Source organism: Homalodisca vitripennis, chromosome 4, assembly GCF_021130785.1.
Source record: "Homalodisca vitripennis isolate AUS2020 chromosome 4, UT_GWSS_2.1, whole genome shotgun sequence".
Taxonomy (NCBI): Eukaryota; Metazoa; Arthropoda; class Insecta; order Hemiptera; family Cicadellidae; genus Homalodisca; species Homalodisca vitripennis.
Genome location: NC_060210.1, coordinates 134873936 through 134899026, shown reverse-complemented (window position 1 = coordinate 134899026; position 25091 = coordinate 134873936). Strand labels below are relative to the sequence as shown.

General features: G+C 34.4%; 1 protein-coding gene across 1 annotated transcript in view; it reads right to left on the bottom strand.

Annotated features, from left to right (window-relative positions):
- Window positions 1–25091, bottom strand: part of LOC124360222 (male-specific lethal 3 homolog) — a 29615-nt gene continuing 4524 nt past the window's right edge. Inside the window, exons 3-11 of the mRNA XM_046813641.1 lie at window positions 23645–23754; window positions 21738–21987; window positions 16340–16488; window positions 7371–7505; window positions 5313–5389; window positions 3115–3223; window positions 2150–2313; window positions 1976–2060; window positions 1–286 (exon numbers count right to left, since the gene is read on the bottom strand). Coding sequence (XP_046669597.1) covers window positions 205–286; window positions 1976–2060; window positions 2150–2313; window positions 3115–3223; window positions 5313–5389; window positions 7371–7505; window positions 16340–16488; window positions 21738–21987; window positions 23645–23754 — 1161 coding nt within the window. The 3' untranslated portion in view covers window positions 1–204. The remainder of the gene's footprint in view (window positions 287–1975; window positions 2061–2149; window positions 2314–3114; window positions 3224–5312; window positions 5390–7370; window positions 7506–16339; window positions 16489–21737; window positions 21988–23644; window positions 23755–25091) is intronic.

Here is a 25091-nt window from a genome sequence, read left to right as displayed (position 1 = left end):
TTTATTTTACCTACAGAATTTTATTGAATTTGAATTTAAGTTTTCATAAAAAAGTTTATTCAATGTATATTCATGCGGATGTTTATTTCCAAGTGTGAATTACCAAAAAAGTAAAAAATACAAACAGTTACATACAGATAAATTATAGACTAATGGTTGTAAATGCCATCACACAAAAATACACAATCACAATAAAACAGCATTTCAATGGTCAGCATCTGACAAGGAGTCAGGGTTCTCCTTGTAGTGGGATACTCCGAACCATTCTGAGTGATCTTCTAGATACCTGCAACAAAAACACGTGTTAGATGTGCGCAATATCCGTTTTCTTTGAGGCCAATTTGATATTTTAAGACACATGGTAGACTACAAGATATCCTGGGTGTCCCACGAAGAATTTCAAACATTTGATTTTACATTACTTTATGCACCAAACATTTTCAAACTCTACATAATTCATTAAATAGGTTTTTAAAATATTCTGTGACAATTTCAGCTCTCTAGCAATTGTTGAAACAAAGTGGTGGCATTTTGAAAAACTACACTTTAAAAATACTAAAAAGCAGTTGTTGTAGACAATCGCTAATTTTTATTTTATCTATATGTTGAACTTTGTATAGTTGTACATAAACAAATTATTCTCTATAAATAGATATTTATACATTTTTACATAAATGGAACATATTCTGGAAGCTCATTTTATACGCTACCATTTCTATTATTTAAAAGGAGAAGGTAGAGGGTATGACTTATAGTTTTTAAAGTATATCCATTTCGCTGAATCTCTGCGAATTCTTTTGCAGTAGCTTGGTGTTCTTATGCTTGTTTTTCTCAAAAGGTTACAAAGTTTGTACACCACAGATCTCTGACCCGCAATACTAGACTGCAGTCTGCCCCGTGGAAGCACTGTGTTGGTAATTGTTCTCTTTATTTTCAAACATCACAAAAAGGAAAGTTATTAGGTATACATGATGTTACGTTGATACATTGAAAGAAACAAATGAAAAATAAGAAGCTTAAAATTGGTGGTAGCGAGAATCGTTACCGGATTTCTCGCATATCGCTAGTGGTATAATGTTTCTAGACCACCACGGATTCGTGGCATTTCTTGCAAATACAGCTGGTGTCGATAAACCTTCACCTTTTCACTCAGTGTTAAGATTGAATACTGTGGTACAGTTGTATATTTTAAATTTTAAAATGGACTAGATAATTAGGACATTTTCGACCGGGGAAAAACTGGGAATTTGAGAAGAGATTTTGAGTGGCCACCCTGTTTATTCTTGACTAGGCAGTTCAAAGAATTTGCCATTGGAATGTTATGAAGCTCATAATGTCATTATCTTAGATGTGTAATATTGTAAACCACTATTTATAATGTTTAATTTTGAACACTGATTTAACTGAACTGGTTTTGGTACCATGTCTGGCACTTGCTCATTTGAACGCCCATACCACCAGACTGCCCAGAGTATCTATAAATGGTAAATACCTCGAACATAAAATGGTGAAATGATTTAGTTTTGTTGTTTAAATCGTAGTGTCACTGCAGTATCAATCGTGTACAAAAATTTGGTTAATCGGACCACAAGTTTCTAAATTATGAACGTACAAAGTTGAAGTTCGGCTTCTTTTCATTCAAACAATCTTTTTTGCTACAATGCTTTGTAAGTAGATCAATTGTCATCAAAAAGCCTTGAGTTACCAATTTACAAGACGGCACAAACATACCACTAGAGCTTCTATTTTAATTACAACCATTAAAGGTGAAATGTGTATTTGGTACAAACTTTGAAGATAGTAACGCGGATATGAACAAATGTATTGCAAATTATTGAATATCACATTTTGTGTTCTCATATTTTCACAATTTTTAAATTACTTTCCCATTTATCACCCATGACAGTTAAGCCACAATACATACAATCCACCCTTTGCCAACAAGGGAGGAGGAGGAGAGTATATTTGGACTTACTTGAGAAAGTACCCGAAGTGTTCAAGGACAATTTCAAGTTTGTCGTCTGACATGTTTGTAGTTTGTAGGAGTTCTGGAAGTTTTACTGAAACATGGAAAATTCGCTTTGAAACAAGAGATCTTGGAAAAGCTTTAACAGTAGTAATAAGGAGCACAACACGTAAGTAAACGTACCAAAGAGCCTGGCCAAGTGTATCGCACCGTAGATGAGAGATGGAGGGGCAGGCTGGATACTGTATGCGCTGGGGGGAACGATCCTCCACTCCTGAATCTGGGAAATTAGAGCTGAGAGACGAGGACACTGGGTCCCGCTCAGCATGGAGCTGGTGCTGGCACCACTGTAACAGCATGGGCACTCTTTTAGAAATAAACTATTTCATTTTTGTAAACTTTTAGGCCAGTATTTTCAAACTATTGAAAGATGAGTTATATTAAATAGTAAAATATGTAAAATACTCAGATATTATATTCCATTTTGTTCGGATACAATATATAATTAGTGGGATGTATTCATTCCCTTTCAGCATAAAAAAAAATAATTTTACTGTCATAAATATTCCATTAAGAATAACTATTTACAATATTCAGCCTATGGCACAGACATTTAGAAATATATTATGTCCTATCTGACTCTGATAAGTTACACACTCTATGTATAGGTCATTCTGTAATAAGGTTTTTAAGGGAAAAATAAATTTTTAAGTTGCTAAATGACACTGATAAATTTGTTTAAGGATGTTTGAGATGTTAACACATGAGAGTGGAGTAGTTAATTAAAAAAGGAATGGACAAATTTATGTGATGGTGATGGAAATAGCTGCCTGCTTTTCATTAAAAAAGTGAGAAACTTCAGAAAAAATCCATAAAAAGAGATATTATAATATAGTATTTGAACTCTGAAAGGTTTCAAATATTTCTAGTCTATAACAGCACGACTACACACTTTTTGCTTGTATGCTTTATGAGATAATCTAACACTTTTTCTATGCAATACCTGAAAGTGATTGCTTACCTACAAGTAGACAGTGAAGTTAAATGAGCAGGATGAGGTTTGCCATTTGTGTGCTCATGCCCAGTTACTACTTTATGGGATGACCTGAGACTCTTCTTCCATGCAATATCTGAAAGTGATTGCTTACCTACAAGTAGACAGTGAAGTTAAATGAGCAGGATGAGGTTTGCCATTTGTGTGCTCATGCCCAGTTACTACTTTATGGGATGACCTGAGACTCTTCTTCCGAGCAATATCTGTAAATGAAATAATGGTACTGAATCACAGGTATTGCACAGTGCATGGAGTTGGAGTTAATATACTACTTTTTATTGCTAATAATTTCCTAGTCTGATAACTGACTTTTTTTAAGGTACCTCAACATTGACACTTAAAATTAAGACAAAAAAATTCAGTTTAAGTTCACTGGTCTATAAGCTATTATGCGTTGTGTAAACAACTTAACCTCCTAAATTGGCAAGGAGTTGAAAATATCCAAACTAAACTTTCACTACGGGCAAGGTCAGATATTTCCGACCTAATGTCACTTTATTTGGTAATGCATTTTAATGCATTAAAATTATATAAAAACTCTATACATAAGCATATCAATTTGCCTGTCATCGGCTAAGTATAGTTTTTATACTGTGTAGTCTTAAATGGGCTATAAAAAATATTTATAAAACTTTGTAAGAAACTGCAATCGTGACAGCAATTACACAACTTCACGAAAATAACATTTGATCACTAAGTTTCAGGAAGTATTGTTCATAAACAGATGCAACTGTACTGTTGAAAACTGCGTCTAAATATCTATGATAATCTGTCGATTAAAATAATTAAACATGAAAATATTTGCTACAATATTATATTTTAGAAACTAGTTTCAGCAACATTAGATTTGGTATAATTTACATATATATGGACCTACTTAAAACAAATGATCCAATTCGTTGCAAACATCTGTTTGTACGTATGTACATCAAATAGTAACAGAACTTCACTTACAGGCCATCTGCATCTGAGTTAAAGGATTATAACAGCTGTTTATTTGTAGGTCCAATTTTAAGCCATCTGTTCATGTCATACAAAATTGTGTTAAGTTTATTGATTTAATTTCTTTATTCACTTCCTTAAAAGGTTTATGGTGCATTTCAATACCCTAAACATTTGTACTTAATGTATTTCTTATATTCTTACTTATTTTATAAACAATATATTACAAAATAGTGTTATACTTATTGTTCGTTATAAAACTATACATTTTTAGACATATCTCTTATGAACAGAACCTGCTTGAATACTCAGTTTTATTTCAATTCTTAAAAGAAGATAGATACAAAATAATTTATCACAATATCAGTGTACGTAATTGTAATAAAACCTGTACACAAATACTTTAACCCATTGCGGATCACTGACGAGCTGAGCTTGTTATGAAGCTGCCGGGCCTAACGAGCTCAGGTGATGCCTAACCTGAGCATCAGCTCAGCTGATTACGAGCTCAGGTCGTAAAAGCGGTCTGCTTTTAAGTTTCCATAGTTCTATTAATGTTTGATAGATTGGGCGATCGATTTCACTTGTCAACTAATAGCGTTTAACAACGGTCTACGTTCAGAGTTTTCAAAAGTTTTATAAATATCCTACAGATCGCAGTTGTTTGTCGAAGTTGAAAAATCATTCATATGAGTTTACTCTCTGCTTTTTAGCGCTTCTGATTGGTTGTTTTCCTCAGCTGTTATTATAATAGTAACTAGTATCACATTTTATGGTATAATTTGCGTGTCAAAATATGTGCTGATCGAAATGGAAAACGAAAATGGATGTTTATTAGAGAGTGTTAGTGAGAATAGTGCGCTTATGTCCACGCCGGTGAGCGAATGAAGCAAGCGACTTTGCAGTTAGTGACATAGAACTTAAACGACGCAGACGTACATGTTGGCGGGTTTAGTCTGGACAATGGCCCGGATGTTGTAATCGCTTCGCCCGAGCCGCTATTCTTAATTATTGTTTTTATTTTATTGTTAGAAAATATTACAATAGTTCATAAACAATATATTGTATTTAATTATTTTGTTTTTAAGAATATAGATGGAGATATTTTTATAAACCAGAATCCAGTTCAACGTAGAGAAATGAAGTGAGTATACAATAGCGAGCGATACAATGTGGCACACCATTGCTGTTCGTTTGGCCGCTGACCGTAAATTAATTCGTGCCCGAGAAGCCAAAACAATACGATACGCAATGGGTTAATTGTTGAATATTTTAGATTTATTTTACAACACTAGAAAACAGAATATGTTTTTGTGATTACAGAACGATTCGTTGTAATGAGTTCCATACCTTCTCCTTCGTGGTTAAATTTATCTTCACAATCACTATCAGTAACTTCTTGTTTTATACTGCCTGGTAAACCACCACTGAAAAATACAGATAATACAATAAATTATATACGGGGGAAAGGCAGACAGGTATTTCAATAACTTTTAGAGACCAGCTGATAATACTTCATTAGTGGTTGACCATGTACAAATTAGAAGGTAAAAATAAATTTATCTCAGAAACTCCTAACCTTGGCAACAAGTAGGGAATATGTAAATGTATTGTATATTAAAAGAAATCTATAAGCTACACTATACACTTAAATTTGTGAGAATAAGTTTTTATTCTAACTAAATTATGTGGACAATTATAAAATTTTTTCAACAAAAAATTTTACTGTTTTTAATAAAACAATTGGGATATTATTACATAAAATATTATAATACTTGTTTTAATCACAACTTGTTGATACTTAAAATACATAGTTAAGAATTTAAATAATTTTGCTGCCAAAAACATCATTATTACATCTGTCTTTTAAGTGGAGCTAAGAAATTTTTTCAATCAATCTTTATTGTTTAAAGGCAACAATAATGAAATATGTGTTTCAAATTAAATAAAGAATTGTAAACAATTTTTTTCATGAATTTATCAGCCTATACAAAATTACACGCTCAATTACAAAGCACACAAGTTTATTGATAATATGAAACGTTTGTACATTAACTAAACAAATAATGTTTATTGTATAATATAAACTCGGCTCCAGTGAGTTTTTCAGCATGGAAATTGTTTTTGGGCTGTTCTTAAAATTCACAGTTGAAACTGCTTAAATCCCCTCAATTTTCGCTAAATGCTTTTTCTCTCATGGGTTCTTTAAGGAATGAAAACAAAAAGGCGTTGTGGGGAGCAACACCAGAAATATACTGAGTCTGATAAATAATTGGCAGCCTGCTTTTGCCATGATATTGGTGAAAAGGAAAGCAGTGTGGCTAAACTTGATAAATTCTGTTTTAACTGTTCATAATGCCTAATAACTTTCAGTTGTGTTCATAAGTTCTTTCACTTGCAGTATCACGTTGTTATTTGTGGTGCTTGCCAATGACACTTTGGCATGTAATTTGTTGATCTCTGAATTTGTTCTTCCCTGCCTTTCAAAAAGTCCTTGTGCCACCTGAATAGTTGCCGATCTGACAGAGCATCTTCTTTCAAAGCTTCCAAGAAAACAACTATCCTAACTATCCGGCTGACAAGAGAAAACTGAGTGACCCAGCATTTGTATGCTGTCAATTTTGTCCTAACTTCCCCCTTTATCTTTCCCTTGACCAATTCAAGTGATTTATTTGCAGTCACTTTGTAAATGTTAGCAACATTGCTTTCCGGAAAAATTTTGTATTATTTACAGCCAAGTCATTCCATGTTTTAGCCACCACGATCCTATCTGTTTTGAAACAGTTTCCAAATGACTGTGTTTCACATTTTGACTCATTCAAAAGCTATGACCAATGATAGAATGAGAGCACATCAGAATATATCATGGGCTTTGTGACAGACAGTGTGGCTGATCCCTCTTTAGATTTATTCTGCTTATTTAAAGACTACAAAACTTAACAACCACCTTGGGGGGGGGGGGGGAGAGTTGCTACATTATGAGGTGGACAGTACTGATAAAAATTCAACACCACAATATGAACCAACACTATTTCTCAAAGTCTAATGCCTTAGACCGAGTGGCCACCTGATCTCTCAACAGGTTTATTTATCCTCCTTTATTACAGATTTATCCTCACTATGGCTATACCAGGTTTAAAAAAAAAGTAAAAATATTTTGTAGTTTTGTGCATTTTGAGATCATTGGCTTTATTTTATGCTTACAATCTATTGTGGTAATTATCTTAGTACGGGTTTCTTTCCCTCAAAAATAACACAAGAGTTTACAATTTTACTTTCACTAAGAACAATTCTTTTAATGAAAATCCAAAAGTTAATGAATGTAAGTATTTATGACATATTAAGTTATTATATATATTCAATAAGTAAATAAAAATAATTACAGTTAAATGTATGTCTCTCACTTACGGATAATATGTGGATGCTGGCTGACTGACAGCCTGGCGAAACTGCTCTTTTTCCTGGCGATACAAGAGCAGGGAACCCAGGGTGAAATCAAAATATATACGGAGTCCATCTGCTACCTCCTTACACAGATTCAGGCTGCAACATGTACGGTGCAATTAGTCTGTTACCACTGTTTCCTGACGATCCCAGAGTGGAAAATACATGATTCTTACATGGATCTAATCTTGCTATCTTTTAAAACAAGTTAAAAAAATATTTTTCTATTAATAATCCCTTTGTCAATTATAATTATAATTTCTGTCTTTCTATAATTTGCTTGAAGCTTCATTTCTATGTAGATAACACAGTTTGATGATGGTGCATGTATCTCCATGGGATTCGGCTGAGTGCTAGCGGACATTTTTTACATTGGTCTTATAGCTAACCATGATAGCAACAAGAAATTTTTAAGATATAATGTACTGATACATAAAGCATGACTAGCCACCCCAATTCATAAAAGAAAATACATTTTTGGGGACATTGTGTAAAGCTAGAGTATAAAAGAAAAGTGTGTATACTTTTATTGTTTAAACACTGAAATGAAACCCACCTTAATGAACAAAAATGTGAATGTATGACGTGGCAAGATATCTCAAGAAATATTTCATCTTAAAGGTATTTCATATTTTGCATGAACTTCATTTCTACATAGACAAGTTTGAATTCTGTGATGGTGTATTTCCAAACATGGAATTTGGCTGAGTATCGGTGAAGCTTATCACTTGTAGGCTGCACAATTTTGTTTTGTCTCCCATGGAGATGTAAAAATTTCTTTTCTTTATAATTGTCTGCTTGTCTATTTGTCCACAGGAAATCTCGAAAATGAAATGAGCTCTAAACTTGTAATTTTGCTTCAGTGAATAATTTACTCCTACTTTGTATGAGGGTCACTCTAAAAGTTTTGAGACACATACAGAGATTTCATGCTTCCAAATGACGAGTGCTCATAAAGGCATTTTACAAGTAATCCCCTCCAGTATCAATGCGCATTTGAAATTGGATTTTCCATTCTGTGAAAACACACATCAATTTTTGGAATGGAGCAAATATTTACTCTTTAAGAAAAGTTATACATATTGTAAAAATCATAAATAGTACACAAAAGGCTAAATTTGTTATTATGGGTACAATTATTTCCAAAAATTAAAAAATATCATTCTTACACTAAATGTTTCTAAAATATACAAAAGTACAGAGAATTACATGAACTACAAAACAATAAATGAATTAATAACCAATATCAAATTTTTATTATTTTTGAAAAGTGGTTGGACGTACCTAATTTGTTTCTATGGACATGATTATTTTCAAAAATTAACAAAAAATATCATTTTTACACTAAATATTTCCAAAATTTAGCATATCCTATAACAAAGCTTTAACAAGCTATAAACCACCATAATAAACGAAAACCCATGATATATCACTAATTTTCAAAATGGCTAGATGAAGACGATCTTTCTGGCAAGTTTTATGATATCATTGTTGCCAAAACAGCAACACAAATTTCACCATTTACATAAGCAAATCTTTCTGATTTAAATAGTACATAAACAGTGTTAGTAGTTTTGATTTATGTACTATATGAACTGCCAAAACACAAGCGTAACAGATCAACATTATGTTGATTGCTACCCATAAATCGAACCAGATCGACATTATAATGTCGATTGTCAAGTCTAGGGTTAACAAATAAAGATATGGTTACATATAACTCCACATACACAGATTTATTAATACGTGTACATAAGTCTTCCAAGACTTAAATTTATAAAGGTGCACTGCAAATTTTTATGAAAACGATTTAAAAAGTTAAATGTTTTAATACATATTCTATTTTAAAGAAAAATATCTTCACTGATAATTTATCCACCATAAAGTAACAGAAGTTTGGGCGTGGCGCGATAAGTAGTGGGGGTAGCACCGCCATTTTCACATCGGTGTGCGCAGCCGTTCAGTACGCTTCTAGCTAAGCAAGGGAGAGCATTGTGCGATCACGCGTTCTTTTGTTACAAAGTAAAAACATGAGCGCCCTGATAGAAAATCCCGCCAAGTGTGAAGTGGGTGGTGTAATAAGATTTCTGTGGTCGAAAAGTTACACAGCAGCTGAAATTCATCGTGAATTGAGTGCGGTGTATGGCCAAAACATAATGAGCGAAGGTGTAGTCCATCAATGGGTTCGTTTTTTTTTAAATGGAAGAAGGAACGTTCACGATGAAGACCGGAGTGGTAGGCCATCTCTCGCCAGTGATGACTTGGTGAACAAAGTGGATGAGAAAATTCGCGAGAACCGTCGCTTCACAATCTCGGAACTTTCAGTTCATTTTCCTGAAATTTCTCGAAGTCTTGTACATGAGATAGTGACAGAAAAACTAGGCTATCACAAGTTTTGTGCTCGTTGGATTCCAAAAGTGCTCACCGATGATCACAAAATGAAAAGAATGGGTTCTGCCATAAACTTTCTTACTCGGTATGACGTTGAAGGAAAAAAATTTTTGAACAGGATCGTTACAGGAAATGAGACTTGGGTAGTCTATGTGAATGCCGAAACAAAACAACAGTCAATGCAATGGAGTCATACCGCTTCGCCAAGCATGCCAAAGAAAGCTCGCCAATCTTTTTCAGCGAGAAAATTTATGGCTACAGTTTTTTGGGATGCTAAAGGCATCTTGCTCGTTGAATTTATGGAGCGCGGTACGACCATTACAGCTGCAGCTTACTGTGAAACCTTAAAACGGCTATGACGAGTGATTCAAAACAAGCGTCGTGGTCTTCTGACATCTGGTGTTTTTAGCCCAGTCAATCTAGGTAAAAAATCATGCAAACCCGGAAATGCGAGGTATAAAGCTGAATTTTTGGCACAGATGTTCTTTATGATATCCTTGACCATATACTAAAAGTCCCCTACCGTCCCCTGTGTGCTTCTTCCCGGTATAACGAAAATAGGGGGGAGGAGGGGCGAATATTACTTAAACGCTTACTGCTTTAGAACGGTAAGATATACAGAAATATAAAAAACTGATTTAGATTCAGTAAAATGTGGCCATTAATAAAGGTCATGTGATAACTGTAACCGTTAAGCATTAATAATTAATTTATTTATTGTTTTACTTTCTTTTTAGCTAGAATTGTGTTATAATGCTATATTCTAGTGTTATTTCTTGATGTAACAAAGTTGTAAAAGCTCTATTATATGTTAATAAAGTATACACAACTTATAGACAATCGTGAGTGTTTTTACTTAATAGCGAAGCCGGACGCCCGCCGCGCCGGCACAGTCATCGCTGACAGGATTCAACGTGAACGGCGTGTCGCGCATGCGTTCTTGAACATGTTTACAACTGCACTGTAGTTGAGGCGGAGTGCCCCGTTCTGTTTACACCCAGTGCGTGCGTTTTTTGTTAATATTTCACGTTTTGTGCGTGCGTGTCTTTTGAAGTGATGTTAGTGTACTTTCAGATTGGTTGTATTTTTTTGCATTAAATATGGAAATAGATTGTTTTTTTGTGTGCCCATGGCTTTGGTGCTGGTTGTGATTCTAAAAACACACTGAACATTGTTAGCGTAACTGAGAAAGGTGTAGAAAGGACTAAAAAGTGCAAGTGAAAAAACGCGGAGATGGCTTACATGACAAGTTTTAGTACAGTTACAGACCTGAAAGTTCATGATGTTTGCCGAAAGAATTATACCAGACCTACAAGCATTAAGAAGTATATATCTAAAAATGTTGGAAGTGAAGTTTCAAGTGAACCGTCAACCTCGTATAGAACAAGATCTACAGAAGTAGAAGGTTTCGATATTAAAAACTCATTGTTTATTCTGTGCTAAGCATATAGATTTCCAAGCAATAAAAAAGCGGGCTTTAAAGTATAGGAATTCAGCTCATCACGTTGAAACATTGACAGTGCAGACTAGAATTCTCAACATTGCTTGCATTCGTGGTGATGATTGGGGCAGAGACACGTGACCGTGCAGCCCGGTGATCTAGTTGCTGCTGAAGCCATTTACCATGGAAACTGTTTAACTCAGTGTTTTAAGTTAAAAAAAAAAATACGAAGTCCGATGATAATGATTACAAACATGATGCCTTTTTAAAGTTGTGTAATAGGTTAAATGAAAACGACGAATGCAAGTACAGTTTAGGACAACTTTCAGATATCATGGACACCTTTTTGGATGGAAAAAGATGGATATACTACTAAACATCTAAAGAACAAACTTATTGACCATTATGGCTCCGATATAATTATTACTGAACATACCTGGGCGCAGTACAATAATCAGCTTCCGAATGGCAACACATCCAACAAAAATCCAATCCCGAAGAAGGAGCAACTGAGGATAATTTCTGCTGCTGCTGAAGTAATTAGATCAGGACATTCGCGGCTGCGTTTTACAATCTTGGTGAGTATTCTACATTGCACCCTGATTGCGTGGATTCACAAACTCTAATGTCTTTAATACCCAAGTCCCTTCAAGTATTTCTTAATACTGTAGTTAAGCATAAGGGCACCAATGAAGAAAATACTGAACTAAAAAAAGCTGCGATAGGCCATGCTATTATAAGTGCATGCAGGCCACGCTCTTTCTTATCACCACTTTTGATAGGTTTTGAGCAAGTATGTTCATAACCATTATGGTTCAAGGCTTTTGGTTGATATTTTGAATAGACTTAGAATATCTTAGAATATCGTGTATTTTAAAATTCCCATCTGACTATGAAGATTACTGGCCTTTGAATTGGCTCCGAGGCCACCTTCTCTCTTTAACGGAGCAGCGATGAGAAAAAACAGCTAAGTCAGCACTTTGTGATGTTATAGAAATGAGCACACCTACCCTTCATAGTTGGCCTCAAGACTGTGTTTAATGTATTGGACGGAGGACATTTGCTTTATCATGCTGTTTGGCCTAAGCCTGCCACATATGAACAAATTATTTCAGGATATGTTGAATTTATTCGCATCCATTACGGTTCAAGTGTAACCGTAGTTTTTGATGGCTATGAGGGACCAGCGACCACAAAGAACCAAGAGCAAGATAGAAGAGCATGTCGAATTCAATCAAGAACAATACATTTCGACTTAAACATGACAGCATCAGTGACTCAGGCTGAATTTCTTGGTAACGCTGCAAATAAAAGCCGACTTATAAGTGAACTGAAATCACATTTTGATCGAGCTGGCTTTTCAGTTGTACAAGCTGTAGCAGATGCTGACCTTTTTTTATTGCTTCAACAGCTCTTCAGCAGTGTTCTAAAGGTATGAAAACAGCTGTGGTTGGTACAGACACTGATCTTCTAGCACTTCTTGTGCATGGAGTTAAAAGTTTCTGATACATTATTCTTCATCAAAACCAGAAGGCAGTAAAGGTTCCTACAAAGTTTACCCAGTAGCTGAAATTAGTAGTAACTTAGGCAATATGAAAGACTGTATACTGTTTGCACACGCATTTTCTGGATGCGATACAACATCCGCCACGTTTAGAAAAGGGAAGAAAGTGCCATGGAAAGTGTTGGAAAAAAGTGCGGAACTTCAAAAAATGTCAAACCTTTTCAAAGATCCAACTGCTGAGCCTGACATGTTAACATCATGTGGAGAACAATACTTTCTTGCGATATACGGAGATACAAAGTGCAAAACATTAAATGAACTAAGGTACTTTATGTTCAATAAACTGATAGCTAGACAGAAGATTACTTCAAGCTTTGATTTGTCTGTTTTACCACCCACTTCAGTATGCCGCACGCTTACATACCTTGCGGGTTTACTATCAAAGTGCAGAAATGGCTTGGGGAAGGATCTGGATCCATGTTCATGGGGTTGGCTTGAAAAAGACGGTACCACAATCTATGACTTTGCCACCGGCACCTGATAAACTCTTGAATTTCATTACATGTGATTGTAAGAAAGAGTGTGCTCGATCGTGTGATTGCATAAGGTCAGGATTAGCTTGTTCGGCAATGTGTGCTCATTGTCAAGGCAGAGACTGCAACAACACACTGCAGACAATTGATTTAGAGGAAGAGGACGTTGATAGTAACTAAAGGTCAGTTTTAAACAAGATAGTGGATACAACACACTGTTCAATACAATTGCTTTTTGACATAACGGTTGTACATTTTAAAAATCATTAAAATAAATTAAAATTGGGTATCATATTGAATATAGTTAATATGATTTGTACAAATATTATTTTAAATTAATAATATTTTATGATTGTACTTAAAAATGTAATTGTTAAACCATTAAATTTTACTGTATTCTGTACATTATTTATTTAACCTCTTCATGCATGAATTATTAAATAATAAAAATAAAAATTTGTTTACTTGTTTTTCTTGTTAAATAGGCTTGTGTAATAACAAAAATAATTTTTTCAAATTTTTTTTGCGTCTTAGTTAAAAAATGGCGGACCTGACGTCATATGACACCACCATGCAATAAGGAAATAAAAGAATTAATGTTACCTTTTTTTATAAATTGTTTTATTTTCTGGTACATGTGCATTAAATAAGTACTATGTTTAAGTTATAAATGTACAAAAATGTATTTAATCTCTTAACATTAAATATTGTCACATTTTGTAAAATAAAAAAAATGTTTATTTAAAAAAAAAATAAATTTCAAAACTAAAATCAATTTATTTATTGAAATATCCATATAAGAACATCCTATTTACTATGGAAAGCTTCCATAAAGTGTGGACATACATGTAAACCACAAATGTTTTACACTGGAATCTGGTTTTTTTTTTTCTTGCCAGTGTTCAAAACGGCATCGCTGCTCCCTGGCGTTTTCGACTTTCGATGGCCAGTGGTCAACTTTGTCGTATCTCAGTTCCGGAATTATGCTTACTGGTTACTTTTTTTAAGAGTTGGAGTGTTGTTAGGAGACATTGATGAGGGCCTTCCTCTCTTCTTCGTGTCACATAACCCTTTCGCAATGAGGGTAAGGGGCTACACTACAGATGATTTGAAAGGCAACAAGTCCATTTTTCCATCAACCGATTTCCGTGTAGCACAACCAAGCATTCACTAGGGACACATTTAAGATGTGAAACAAATACTCTAAGGTACCACTTCTTAGACTTGATGCCATGAGGGTAATGTGCTATCATTCTGTCCGCCATGTCAACTCTCCTCCCATGAAGGTGTACTCAGATATAGCATGAGGCCGAGTGATCGTTATAACTTCTTGGGTTTTCCTGTATTGACTGAAAATTTTGAAAATCTGTGAAAATTTCAGGAAGATTTTCTGGTATTTCAATACCTTCTGAAATATTCTGTTGGGCAACATCAACTTCAAATAGTTCATCACCTGAGAAACTACACTCCTCATCCTCTGACCCAGATGGAATAATATTCTCACTATGTAATTCCAAGTATTCGGCAATATATCACTATCATCCAAGACAGTAGTATCCATGTTTTCTTCCACCTACGAAGAAGAAAAAATAAAATAAGTGAAACTATACCAATCAGTAATGGGCATCGGGATAGTTTCACTTATTGCATGGTGGCGTCATTTGCCACTCATCAATAATTTGTGGCTAATTTTTATTATATTAGCAATTTCAAAAATATATTTAGTAAATATGTTAGTATATAATACCTAAAAACAGAACATAATTTTTCTTAAACTGACCAAAATTCCTCATTAATCAGGAAAAAAATTATGAAACTGCCAAAATAACCTCTCACTAATAACAACATGCTGGACTGAATAAAAATGGATGGAAAATGAACTATTGCTTCCAATGTGCTGTAGGGTGGCTTTTGCTAGTACCTATGAACCCTTGAGTGAACTATATGAGATAGAGACAGTTTGGAGTACATCTTATACATTTTATATATATTTATTTATTTAGTGGTGTGAAATGACATCGTCATGCATGAAGAGGTTAATACCATGCTAATGTTATACTTTTTAGACCATTGACCACGTTCATTCTACATACTTCAACTGGAGTTTATTCATATACCAGTTTAATTTCCCAACTGAAATATACAATTTAAGGAAAGAAAATAAAGTGTAGTGTTGACGGAAAACCATTGATAAAATAAAAATATAGGAGAAAAAAACTTCAGTATTAAAACCTTAACAATGAAGAGTAAATCAACATTTTTTTGTTGGTTAACAATTTTTCATGCACTAACTAAAACTGATTAAAAGAAAATCATCATAATATTTTGTAGCTTATATATTTTTCTGAATTAAACACAGTTGTTATTTTTCCTCCATCTGCTTTTGTTCTCGAGTAATGTGCGTTTAAGTAAGCCGCGCCCCCCTCCCCCCTTTATTTCGTTAAAACGGGGTGACGCACACGGGGGACGGGCGGGGACTTTTAGGATGTGATTTGGTATACCATAACGGACATCTGTGCAAAAAATTAGCTTTATACCTCGCAATTTCCGGGTAAAAACCTAGATTGACTGGGCTATGACAACGCCCGCCCTCATACAGCTCAAAGAACAACAGAACTTTTGGAAAAGTTCAAATGGGACGTTTTTGACCAACCCCCCGTACAGCCCAGACTTGGCTCCCAGTGATTTCCATCTTTTCCCGTACATGAAGCGGTGGCTTGCATCTCAGAGGTTTGCGAGTGATGAAGAGCTTCAAAACGCTGTGACAGGTTGGCTACGTTCGCAGGCGGCAGATTTTTTTAAAGACGGAATTTCAAAAACTGTTAAAAGATATGATAAGTGCTTGAATTTGTATGGTGAATATGTAGAAAAGCTGTAGTTTTAACATTTATATAATAAACTTTTTGTATCTCAACTGGTTTATTTTCTATTTCAAAACGGAGGTTACTTTGTGGACGACCCTCGTAAATATAATATTATACTGAAAGTAGGAAATTATTGTTCATGGTTACAATGAGAAGTGCTACTATTACTGAGTTAAATAAAATGAATACTAAAATCTTACTTTCTGAAGATGGTGTCAAAATCTTTAGTTTTATCAGAGTTATTGCTAAGGTTGCTTTTGTCTGAGAGGTTCAGTTGCTTCATAGCCCAATGCCTGAAGAAATTCTCCAGAATGGTGACCACATTTGGAGTACACGGCAATTTTGAGAGCTGCAACAGTTACAATAAAGTTGTGAATTATATTCTGTCCAAAAAAATTCTGTAGGCAAGCTTTTACAAATTTGGGATTAATTTTATTGATTTTGTCATGGGTTATTTGGGTTATAAAACTGTTCAGATTATTATTTTGCTATACCAGAATTAGACATTTAGAGAACTATGAATATTTTTAAAATGGTAAATTAATATAAATAAAATAAAGGTGGATATATATTAATCTCCAATAAGAAATCTTCAATTGTTTAAACTAAACATTTTCTATATTTCGGCTTAAGCCGTCTTCGGGAAATTACAAATCATAAACATAAATAGGGCTATAAGAACAAAATAAAAACATAAAACATCAACACAGAAAATGAAAATATATATATATATATTAAGTTAAAGATATTATGTTATCAAGATCATGAAATTGGGTTCTCTAAAAACTAAACAAGATACCATAAAACAGAGAAAAATGTCAAAAATGGTAGAATTGGCTACATACTTTACAAGTGAATTTGAAAATTAATTTTTAATATTAGTATTTGAGATTTATTTTTAAAATTTACACTATAAATGCAATAATAATACTGTATATCAGGTTTAACACATTCACTGCTGAAAAATAACGTAAAACTCATACATATTGCTAAAATATTTTTATAAATATTATTATACCTAGTTGTCTGGAGAATCCGAAAACAGCATGGAAGTCATATTTTAGTAAAAAATGGCGGTGAAAGGGATGTCAAAGTTTTTGCCTCCAATCGGAGGTGTCCGCACATCACAACTTTTCCCATATGCCTCCTAGGAGGCAACTGCATATAACGCATCAAACTCACCAGAAGTCACTATTGTTTTATTCCATTACAATAAAGTTACTGTTACAAAATTATATAAAAAAACAATATACATATATACATTTTCCTGAATTGAATCATTCATTAAGGGGAGTGCCACTTATCACAGCAAGCCAAGGCACATAGTCCTGGCTCCCCTGGACACTGCGAACAGATAAGCACTGTCATAGTTTTTTCTTTTCTTTCGCACATTGCCTACACCTCTTTCTCAGAAATCTATCACCTTTCGTGTCCCTTTTGTCTGACTTATACAAAAATTGTCTGACAGTTAATGATTGCCGGGGACGAGGTGGTGGTGTGGCAATATTTGTCGTCGACATTTTTTCAATGACAGCAATTCTCAAGGTATATGTCAGTTTTTTTCTTGGATTTGCTATGAGATACAATTTGAAGCTGTTTATCATTAGCATCTGTAAAAAATTAATAAAAATCTTCTTATACCATCGCAACGTTTTATGCTCACATGGGTAGTAGCTCATCATTTGGTCGTTTCTGTCAACTCCTTTCATGTGAGCATTGTAGTGTACGATGGGTAATGGCTTTTGACGTGGTTGGCCAAATCTGTTGTTTGACACTGCCCAATCATTTTAAAATCTAGTAGAAATGTATAGTACATTGCGTTTATCACGCCACTCACCTACCATTACTCCTTCAGCATAATGCTCTATTTTTCTCCCTTCCGTAGCCTAGCCCCTACTACTTCTGGTGGGAGATATTTTCGGTTTGATACCAAGGTCCCTGTGCAATGGTTTCTTCCGCAAGAAGCTTAGATGCCCGAGGAAAGCTATTATAGTAATTATCCATATATAAAATATGTCCTACTAACTAATTTGCTATGCATACAAGGGGGTACCCAAAAAAAAACCGGAATTATTTTATAAAAATTATATATTATCAAATTTTTTACAATACGACCTTATCTTCTTCAAAATAATCTCCATTACAACTAATACACTTGTCCCAACGGTATTTCCATTGATCAAAACATTTTTTGTAGTCATCTTTAGAAATGGCTGCAAGCTCGAGCTTCATTTTTTTCTTAACCTCTTCAACGCTGTCAAATCGTTGACCTTTCAAGCCTCTTTTCATGTGTGGAAATAAAAAAAAGTCGCATGGAGCGAGGTCAGGCGAGTAAGGTGCGTGGGGCAGCGGAACCATGCCGTTTTTGGCTAAAAACTGCCTAACTGAGATGGCTGTGTGTGCCGGTGCGTTGTCATGGTGGAAGAACCAGTCTCCAGTCTGCCACAAATCGGGTCTTTTCTGGCGAACACTGTTGCGCAATCTTCTTAAAATCTCCAAATAAAATGTTTGGTTGACAGTCTGACCTGGAGGAACAAACTCAGAATGAACAATGCCTTTAGCATCAAAAAAGCAAATCAACATGGTTTTGATGTTTGATTTGACTTGCCGACATTTTTTTGGACGAGGTGAAGATGGCGACTTCCATTGGCTTGACTGTTGCTTCATTTCTGGGTCATAACCATAGCACCATGACTCATCACCAGTAATTACCTTTTCCAGAAAATCGGGATCATTTTCGAGATGTTCTTTCAGAAGGCGGCAAGTTTCAACTCGATGTGCCTTTTGATGGTTAGTCAGAAGTCGAGGAACAAATTTGGCAGCAACCCTTTTTAGTCCTAAATCTCCTGTTAAAATTCGCTGAACCGAGCTCCAAGTTAACCCACTACTCTCTGATAGTTCCTCAATTGTCTGTCGACGGTTGGTGAGCACAAGTTCACGAATTTTCTCAACATTTTCGTCCGTTCGAGAGGTTGATAGACGTCCAGAACGAGGTTTGTCTTCAATCGACATGTCGCCATTTTTAAATCGAGCGAACCACTCGTAGACCTGAGATTTCCCCATAGCATCATCTTTGTAAGCTGTATTCAACATTAAAATAGTTTCTGCAGCATTTTTACCAAGTAAAAAACAAAATTTCACAGCTGCACGTTGTTCACTTAACCCTTTTAATGCCAGACATTTTTTCAGTGACCATTCGAAAAATGCCAACCTGTTTTCAAAAAGTACATGCGAAGAATGCCAGGCCCTTTTTCCATAATTTGACAACTATTTTTTAAAAATGTATAACTTTTTTATTTATTGAAGGAAATTATCCATTGAGGTTGTTTTTTATGTCATAATGTGAAGTGTTTGAAACAAATGAGTATTAAAATTTTTACAAATTTATATAATTTATATTTGTAAAAAACAAAAAATAAAAAAACAAAAACTTAAAAAAAAATTAGTTTGAACATATAAAGGTACCTTTATTATTAGCCTTAACTAAAAAGTAGTTACTGGCAATTGTACTATATTTAATTGTTAACACACACACCAAATTTGAAGAACTTTCCTTGAAAAATAGTGAAGCTACAGCATTTTATTGAAAACCTTGTAAAGTCCACATTTTTACAGTAAAATTCAGTAAGACATATTTTGGTCATTCAAAATCACTTTATTTACACGTGTTGTTTAACCCAATGTATAAAATTGTTTGTTGAAATAATAAAGAAAGTAGTTTACATAAAATTAAAATTAATTATTTACAATATAGGGTACATAATTTAAAATTTTTTAACACTTGTGTTTGCCGAAGCACAAAGTATGAATCCCCCTCTTTTACTTATGGTCAAATCTATTTACAATAATCACAAAACTAATAATAATATAAGCAAACTGAAATAAACAAAAGAAAAGCACAAATAATTCCCATTAAAACATAACCTAGCAACAACGTATTACCACAGAAACCAGACGCTCACTGAATGATTGGACGAAAATGAGGTTGAAAACGTCATCACATGTTGAGTTTGTATTAATAGTAGTGTCTAGATTCAGTATGCAAAGTTTAGTGGCATTTAGTCAATAATTAAAACTACAATATAACAAAAACCGGACGAGCGCCCCCAGCGCACGTCGGCATTTTTCGTAAAACCTAATGACGTGCGCTCGCGGCGCACGTCGGCATTAAAAGGGTTAAACTTGCCATGACAAAAACGAAACAAGAACAAAACAGGGTTAGCGAAAACTCACAGCCAGGGTAATAAACGTCTTTCATTTTACTGTTGGAAGTAATTAATTGATTGTCTGAAAAGTGAAGACATCTAAAAATCAATATAAATATTTCTCTAGACATTTGTTCTCTAACATAAGTGAAATTGAACATTTTATCAGTCTTCCAGTAGTCATTGATTCGACTCACTCTGACAGTACCCATTTGGAAAATTAGGCCTATGAATGTTTTTAGTTCTGCAAGAGTAAGGTCTGCCCATTTGTTTATTCTAGACTTAGGTCCTAAATTGGGCGAAAAAATACTTCTCAAGGATATGCATTTGTTTTGTCACAATTACTTGTAAAAAGTCATCATCTAACAAATAATTCCACCAACCAAAAGGTGTGTTATCCCCAGGCAATGGCACAAGAATTTTATTGCCCTTTGTAAATGGGATGTGTCTCAGATCTGCAGTTCTGTGATGCCACTGTGGGTTGTAGATTTCATCATCGGGATCGTCAACATTGTTGGGATCATCAAAATTGTTCGGATTGCCATAAATTTCAGATGCCGCGTATTGCTGTGCCTCGTCAAAGTCACTATCATAGTGGCGATGTTCGTCGTTGATGTCCGAAGCTTCTGACTCACTCGAATAGGCAATATTGGCACTATCTAATAGAATTCTGTCTATTTCACTACTTCGTTCCAAGCGTTCCATGATTATAAATAAAATAAACAGTAAGATACTAATACACTGTTTATATACACTAAATATCATCAGTTATCTCAACCAGACAAAATAAATCAGTACGAGGTTGTAAACAACACCGTAGTAAAAATTCAACCGCACAACTCAAACGCTTAGCTTGTACTGACTGATGTATGTCGATTCCGAATGCCTCCGATCGGAGGCAGACTCACCCGAGGGGAGCTCGTCATGCCTCCGATGGGAGGTCTCAGCAGTGAATGTGTTAATGCATATGCTCTTATACATTACACTTTTGATATCCATAAAGTTTAGCTTGTAGAAACTTTTTGGGAATAGAAATTCAACTTGGCATAGGAATAACTTACTAATTTTATTTATGGTCTAATCTGTTGACTATTTTCTACTCTGACCTATGGTCATTTTCTGCTTATTTCAAGAAAAGTGAGTTTGGCTACTGGTGGAAAATTTTCATTCATCAAGTCAGTAGTCACGAATCAACTGCTGGTACTATAAATAACTGAAAATGCTTTTACACTCTTGGGCAGCAGATATAATGTTTTGTGCAAATAAAACAATACCTGAATGAATAAATACACTATTTAAGTATGGGTTCTGAAACAGTATGGTTTTAAATACTATTTTGACATTAAAAAAATTTTTCGGACAAGAGAAGACTTAAGGCCACGGTGGGACTTACCTTGTTCTCCTGTGTAACCAATCGGTAGTCGAGCTCCAAGTGTCGCTTGATGGCGTCACTGAGATGGATGGGCACCACGTCGTCGTCTGCACCTGATGTCGACTGGTCCGATAACTCACCCAGGTCTGGGGCTGGCTCGGGCTCGGTGCTTGGTGAGTCGCACACCCGCTTCGCCTCCAGGCTCTCCGAGATCCGCTCCGACAGCTTGCGTCTCCGCTTCTTGCGCTCTCTCTTGTAAAGGTTCCCACCACTGAAGCACACAGCATAATTAACATAAGGTAGTTTAACAGTGAATAATTACCAACAAAAATTATTGCAATCACTGTACTTTGTTTTAATGATTGAGGATAAAGTTCTATTTCTTTTTATATTTGCCATGGTTATCTGTTAATATAAAAAGTTACCTGGGTGTTAAACCATCTCAGAATGAAATTCTTTACAAGTAGCATGTAGATTAGTTGTGTACAGGCAGTACTCAGAATATATGAATACAACCAGATAAGTATCTCATTAATCATATAAGTATCTAATATTTATTTCAGAATTCTGAGAGTGCTAAAAACCACCTTGAGCCCTGATCTAAAGACATATCACTACTAAAACAAAAGTTAAATGTGCTAAAAGGGATGGAAAAATGCTTTGAGAATTGCAACTTTGATTATACAGGGTGACAATTAAGGGGATACCTCAAAGATAAAATTTATCGTACTAAGCCTCGAGATTTGGCGCACCTAAGAAATCTCATAGTCCAAGAAGCTCAAGATATTCCTCGTGACTACCTTCAAAATGCAGTAGATGGCTTTTACAACCGCCTAGGACATTGCCAGACGATGGGAGGGGAACATTTTGAACACTTACTTTGATCACAGGTACTTAAAAATTGGTGTTTACTTGTAATACTTAATAATTTACATTGTTCAATTGTTTTAAAATTCAAATAGCTGTAACTACTGAATGAATCCACCTTTTGAAGTCCGGTTTGCGGCATTATACTCTGCTAAGTAAGACCTTTAATTTGATACCAAACTTGACCTATGCTGCTATTTAAGAATTTTGTGTGACTCCTTGTGGACCGTCCCCCAAAGGGATTATTCGGTCGGTAATTGGGCAGATATGTGCGTTACTATCACCAGTAAGCACGTGTGAACTTTGGTATTTCTTTCTATTGTGGTTCAAAAATTAAAAAAGAGGTTCCAGACTTAATTGTCACCCTGTATACAAACAATACTTACTGGATAAAATTATTAACATACACATATTATACTGTCCTATAATCTGAAAGGATAATAGGTTTTTGGACATTTGCCATTTTTAATGCTACGAGAATAGAACATTACGTCTTGAGGATTAGAATTTATTCTCTTCTTCTAATCTGTTTCCCCTTCACAATATATTTACCTCTTCCCCACCAACCTCCTTTCGAAGCCTTCTGTTCCCCTTTTTGTTCCAAATGACATGTTGTATTACAAGAAGTACCCATATTGATCTATCATCAGTCTTTCAGCTTTTCTGGTCTGTGTGGTATGTGGTGTTCAGTGTGCTTGTTCTATGCAGTTACATTGTTCGTACTAGATTTTATCACTCTACACTCTCAGGTACATGCTTGAAATATTTTGACACGCATCAAGTTCTGTTTTAATCATGACCAGAGTGAGTTTATCACCAAATATTATTACTTTTTATCTTTGTGTATGATTAACCTTAAGCCTAAAGAATAGATTACAAAAAATGTACTATTTTCATAAAATTAACAATGGCAAATGTCCAAAAACCTATTATCCTTTCAAAGCTTAATAGCTCTGATGTTACTAGTTGTGTGGTATGTGACCACGACGGTCCATATGCGGTTTGTACAAAGAGAGTTCAAATTAGAGTATGATTATCCTTGATTGTCCATTGAAACTTACGCTGTTAGCTGGGCTTTTTCTGCAAGTTCTCTTTGTAGTTGTCGGTTTTCTTCTGTGTCTTTTAAAACATATTCTTCTGTAACAAATCTGTCCCAAGTTGAGTTCCAGCCCTAAAATACAAAATAAATGCTAAATAAAGAATTCTAAACATAAAATGTTAAGGTCACTCATGCTTTTAATGCAAATAGTCTAACAAACTTCTACTTATACAACACTAATGTGTTTTATGCTATTTTTCTAAAATAACAAAAGTTTAATAATCAAGCCCTGGGGTACTGCTTTATAAAAGTGTTTAAAGGTTTGTTTTTACTTCTAAAAACATCTTAACATAAAGTAGAAAACAAATAGGTACTCCTTTTATAAATTCATGTTTGATTTCTATCTACTTCAACACAACATTTACATTTGTGAAAGGGCCACATTATTATATTGAACATTATTCTTTATCGACTCATTGCCTAGACACGCAATGAGCAAATGTAAAGAATATAAAAATAATAGAATCACACAAAAGTTGTTTAATAAAAGAAAAATATATTTGTCTGTTTTCACTCATAAATAAAAAGAAGCAAAAGGAAACGATTTCTGGAGAGAGATGGGCCAATAATAAAGTTATATTTTGCAAGGGACCAATATTGGAAAATACCTAAAAGTATAACACTGTTGCTGTCTTACTGATTTCTTGTTTCACTATAAGATGGCCAACGTTAGAAAATTCTTGTTTCCTTTAATACAGTTAAGTTATGTCATATGTCATACAGTTTCTACATTTTATGTTATACATGTGTTTAAAGTGAAATTTGAAAAACTCTGTATAAAAGGAAGACCAAATAAAATATTTAAATTAGAGTACTAAATATTACCATCTAGAATTTAGGTTTATAAAAAAAAAATAATTTAAGATAAAAATCTTTGTAAACAGTGTGAAACAAACAAAGCCCCTTTAAAAATTATTTTTTTTACTTTCATTCCTTCCTTTTTAAATATTGTGTAAACCTACCTTTTGGGACTCCCACTAAAATGGTACATAATTTTGTAGCTCCTTTTGTAAGATTTAATTTTATCTGATGGTTTTCTATAAATAAACATGATATAAGACTATAATATTTATATAGGCGCTACATTACACAGAGTTGTCCAAATTGTATTTTTGAATACCACTTTTCTCATTTCACTTAACTCTTTAGAGTGATATACGACATTATTACTATCTTCTATCAATCTCTTACGGGCCATCCATAAAAAAGATGAAAAATAAAAAAGTTGGGTTATATGCTACGCCTAAAACTGATGTACAGAAATTCATTTTTCTAAATTGAACCATTGGAAAGTTATTCATTCATCCCTGTGCCTTTCACCCCTCCTGTCTGACTTTATGTAGCTTATTTATATAGCATATATTACAAACATTCATAAACATGGGATACAGTTACATATAAAATATATA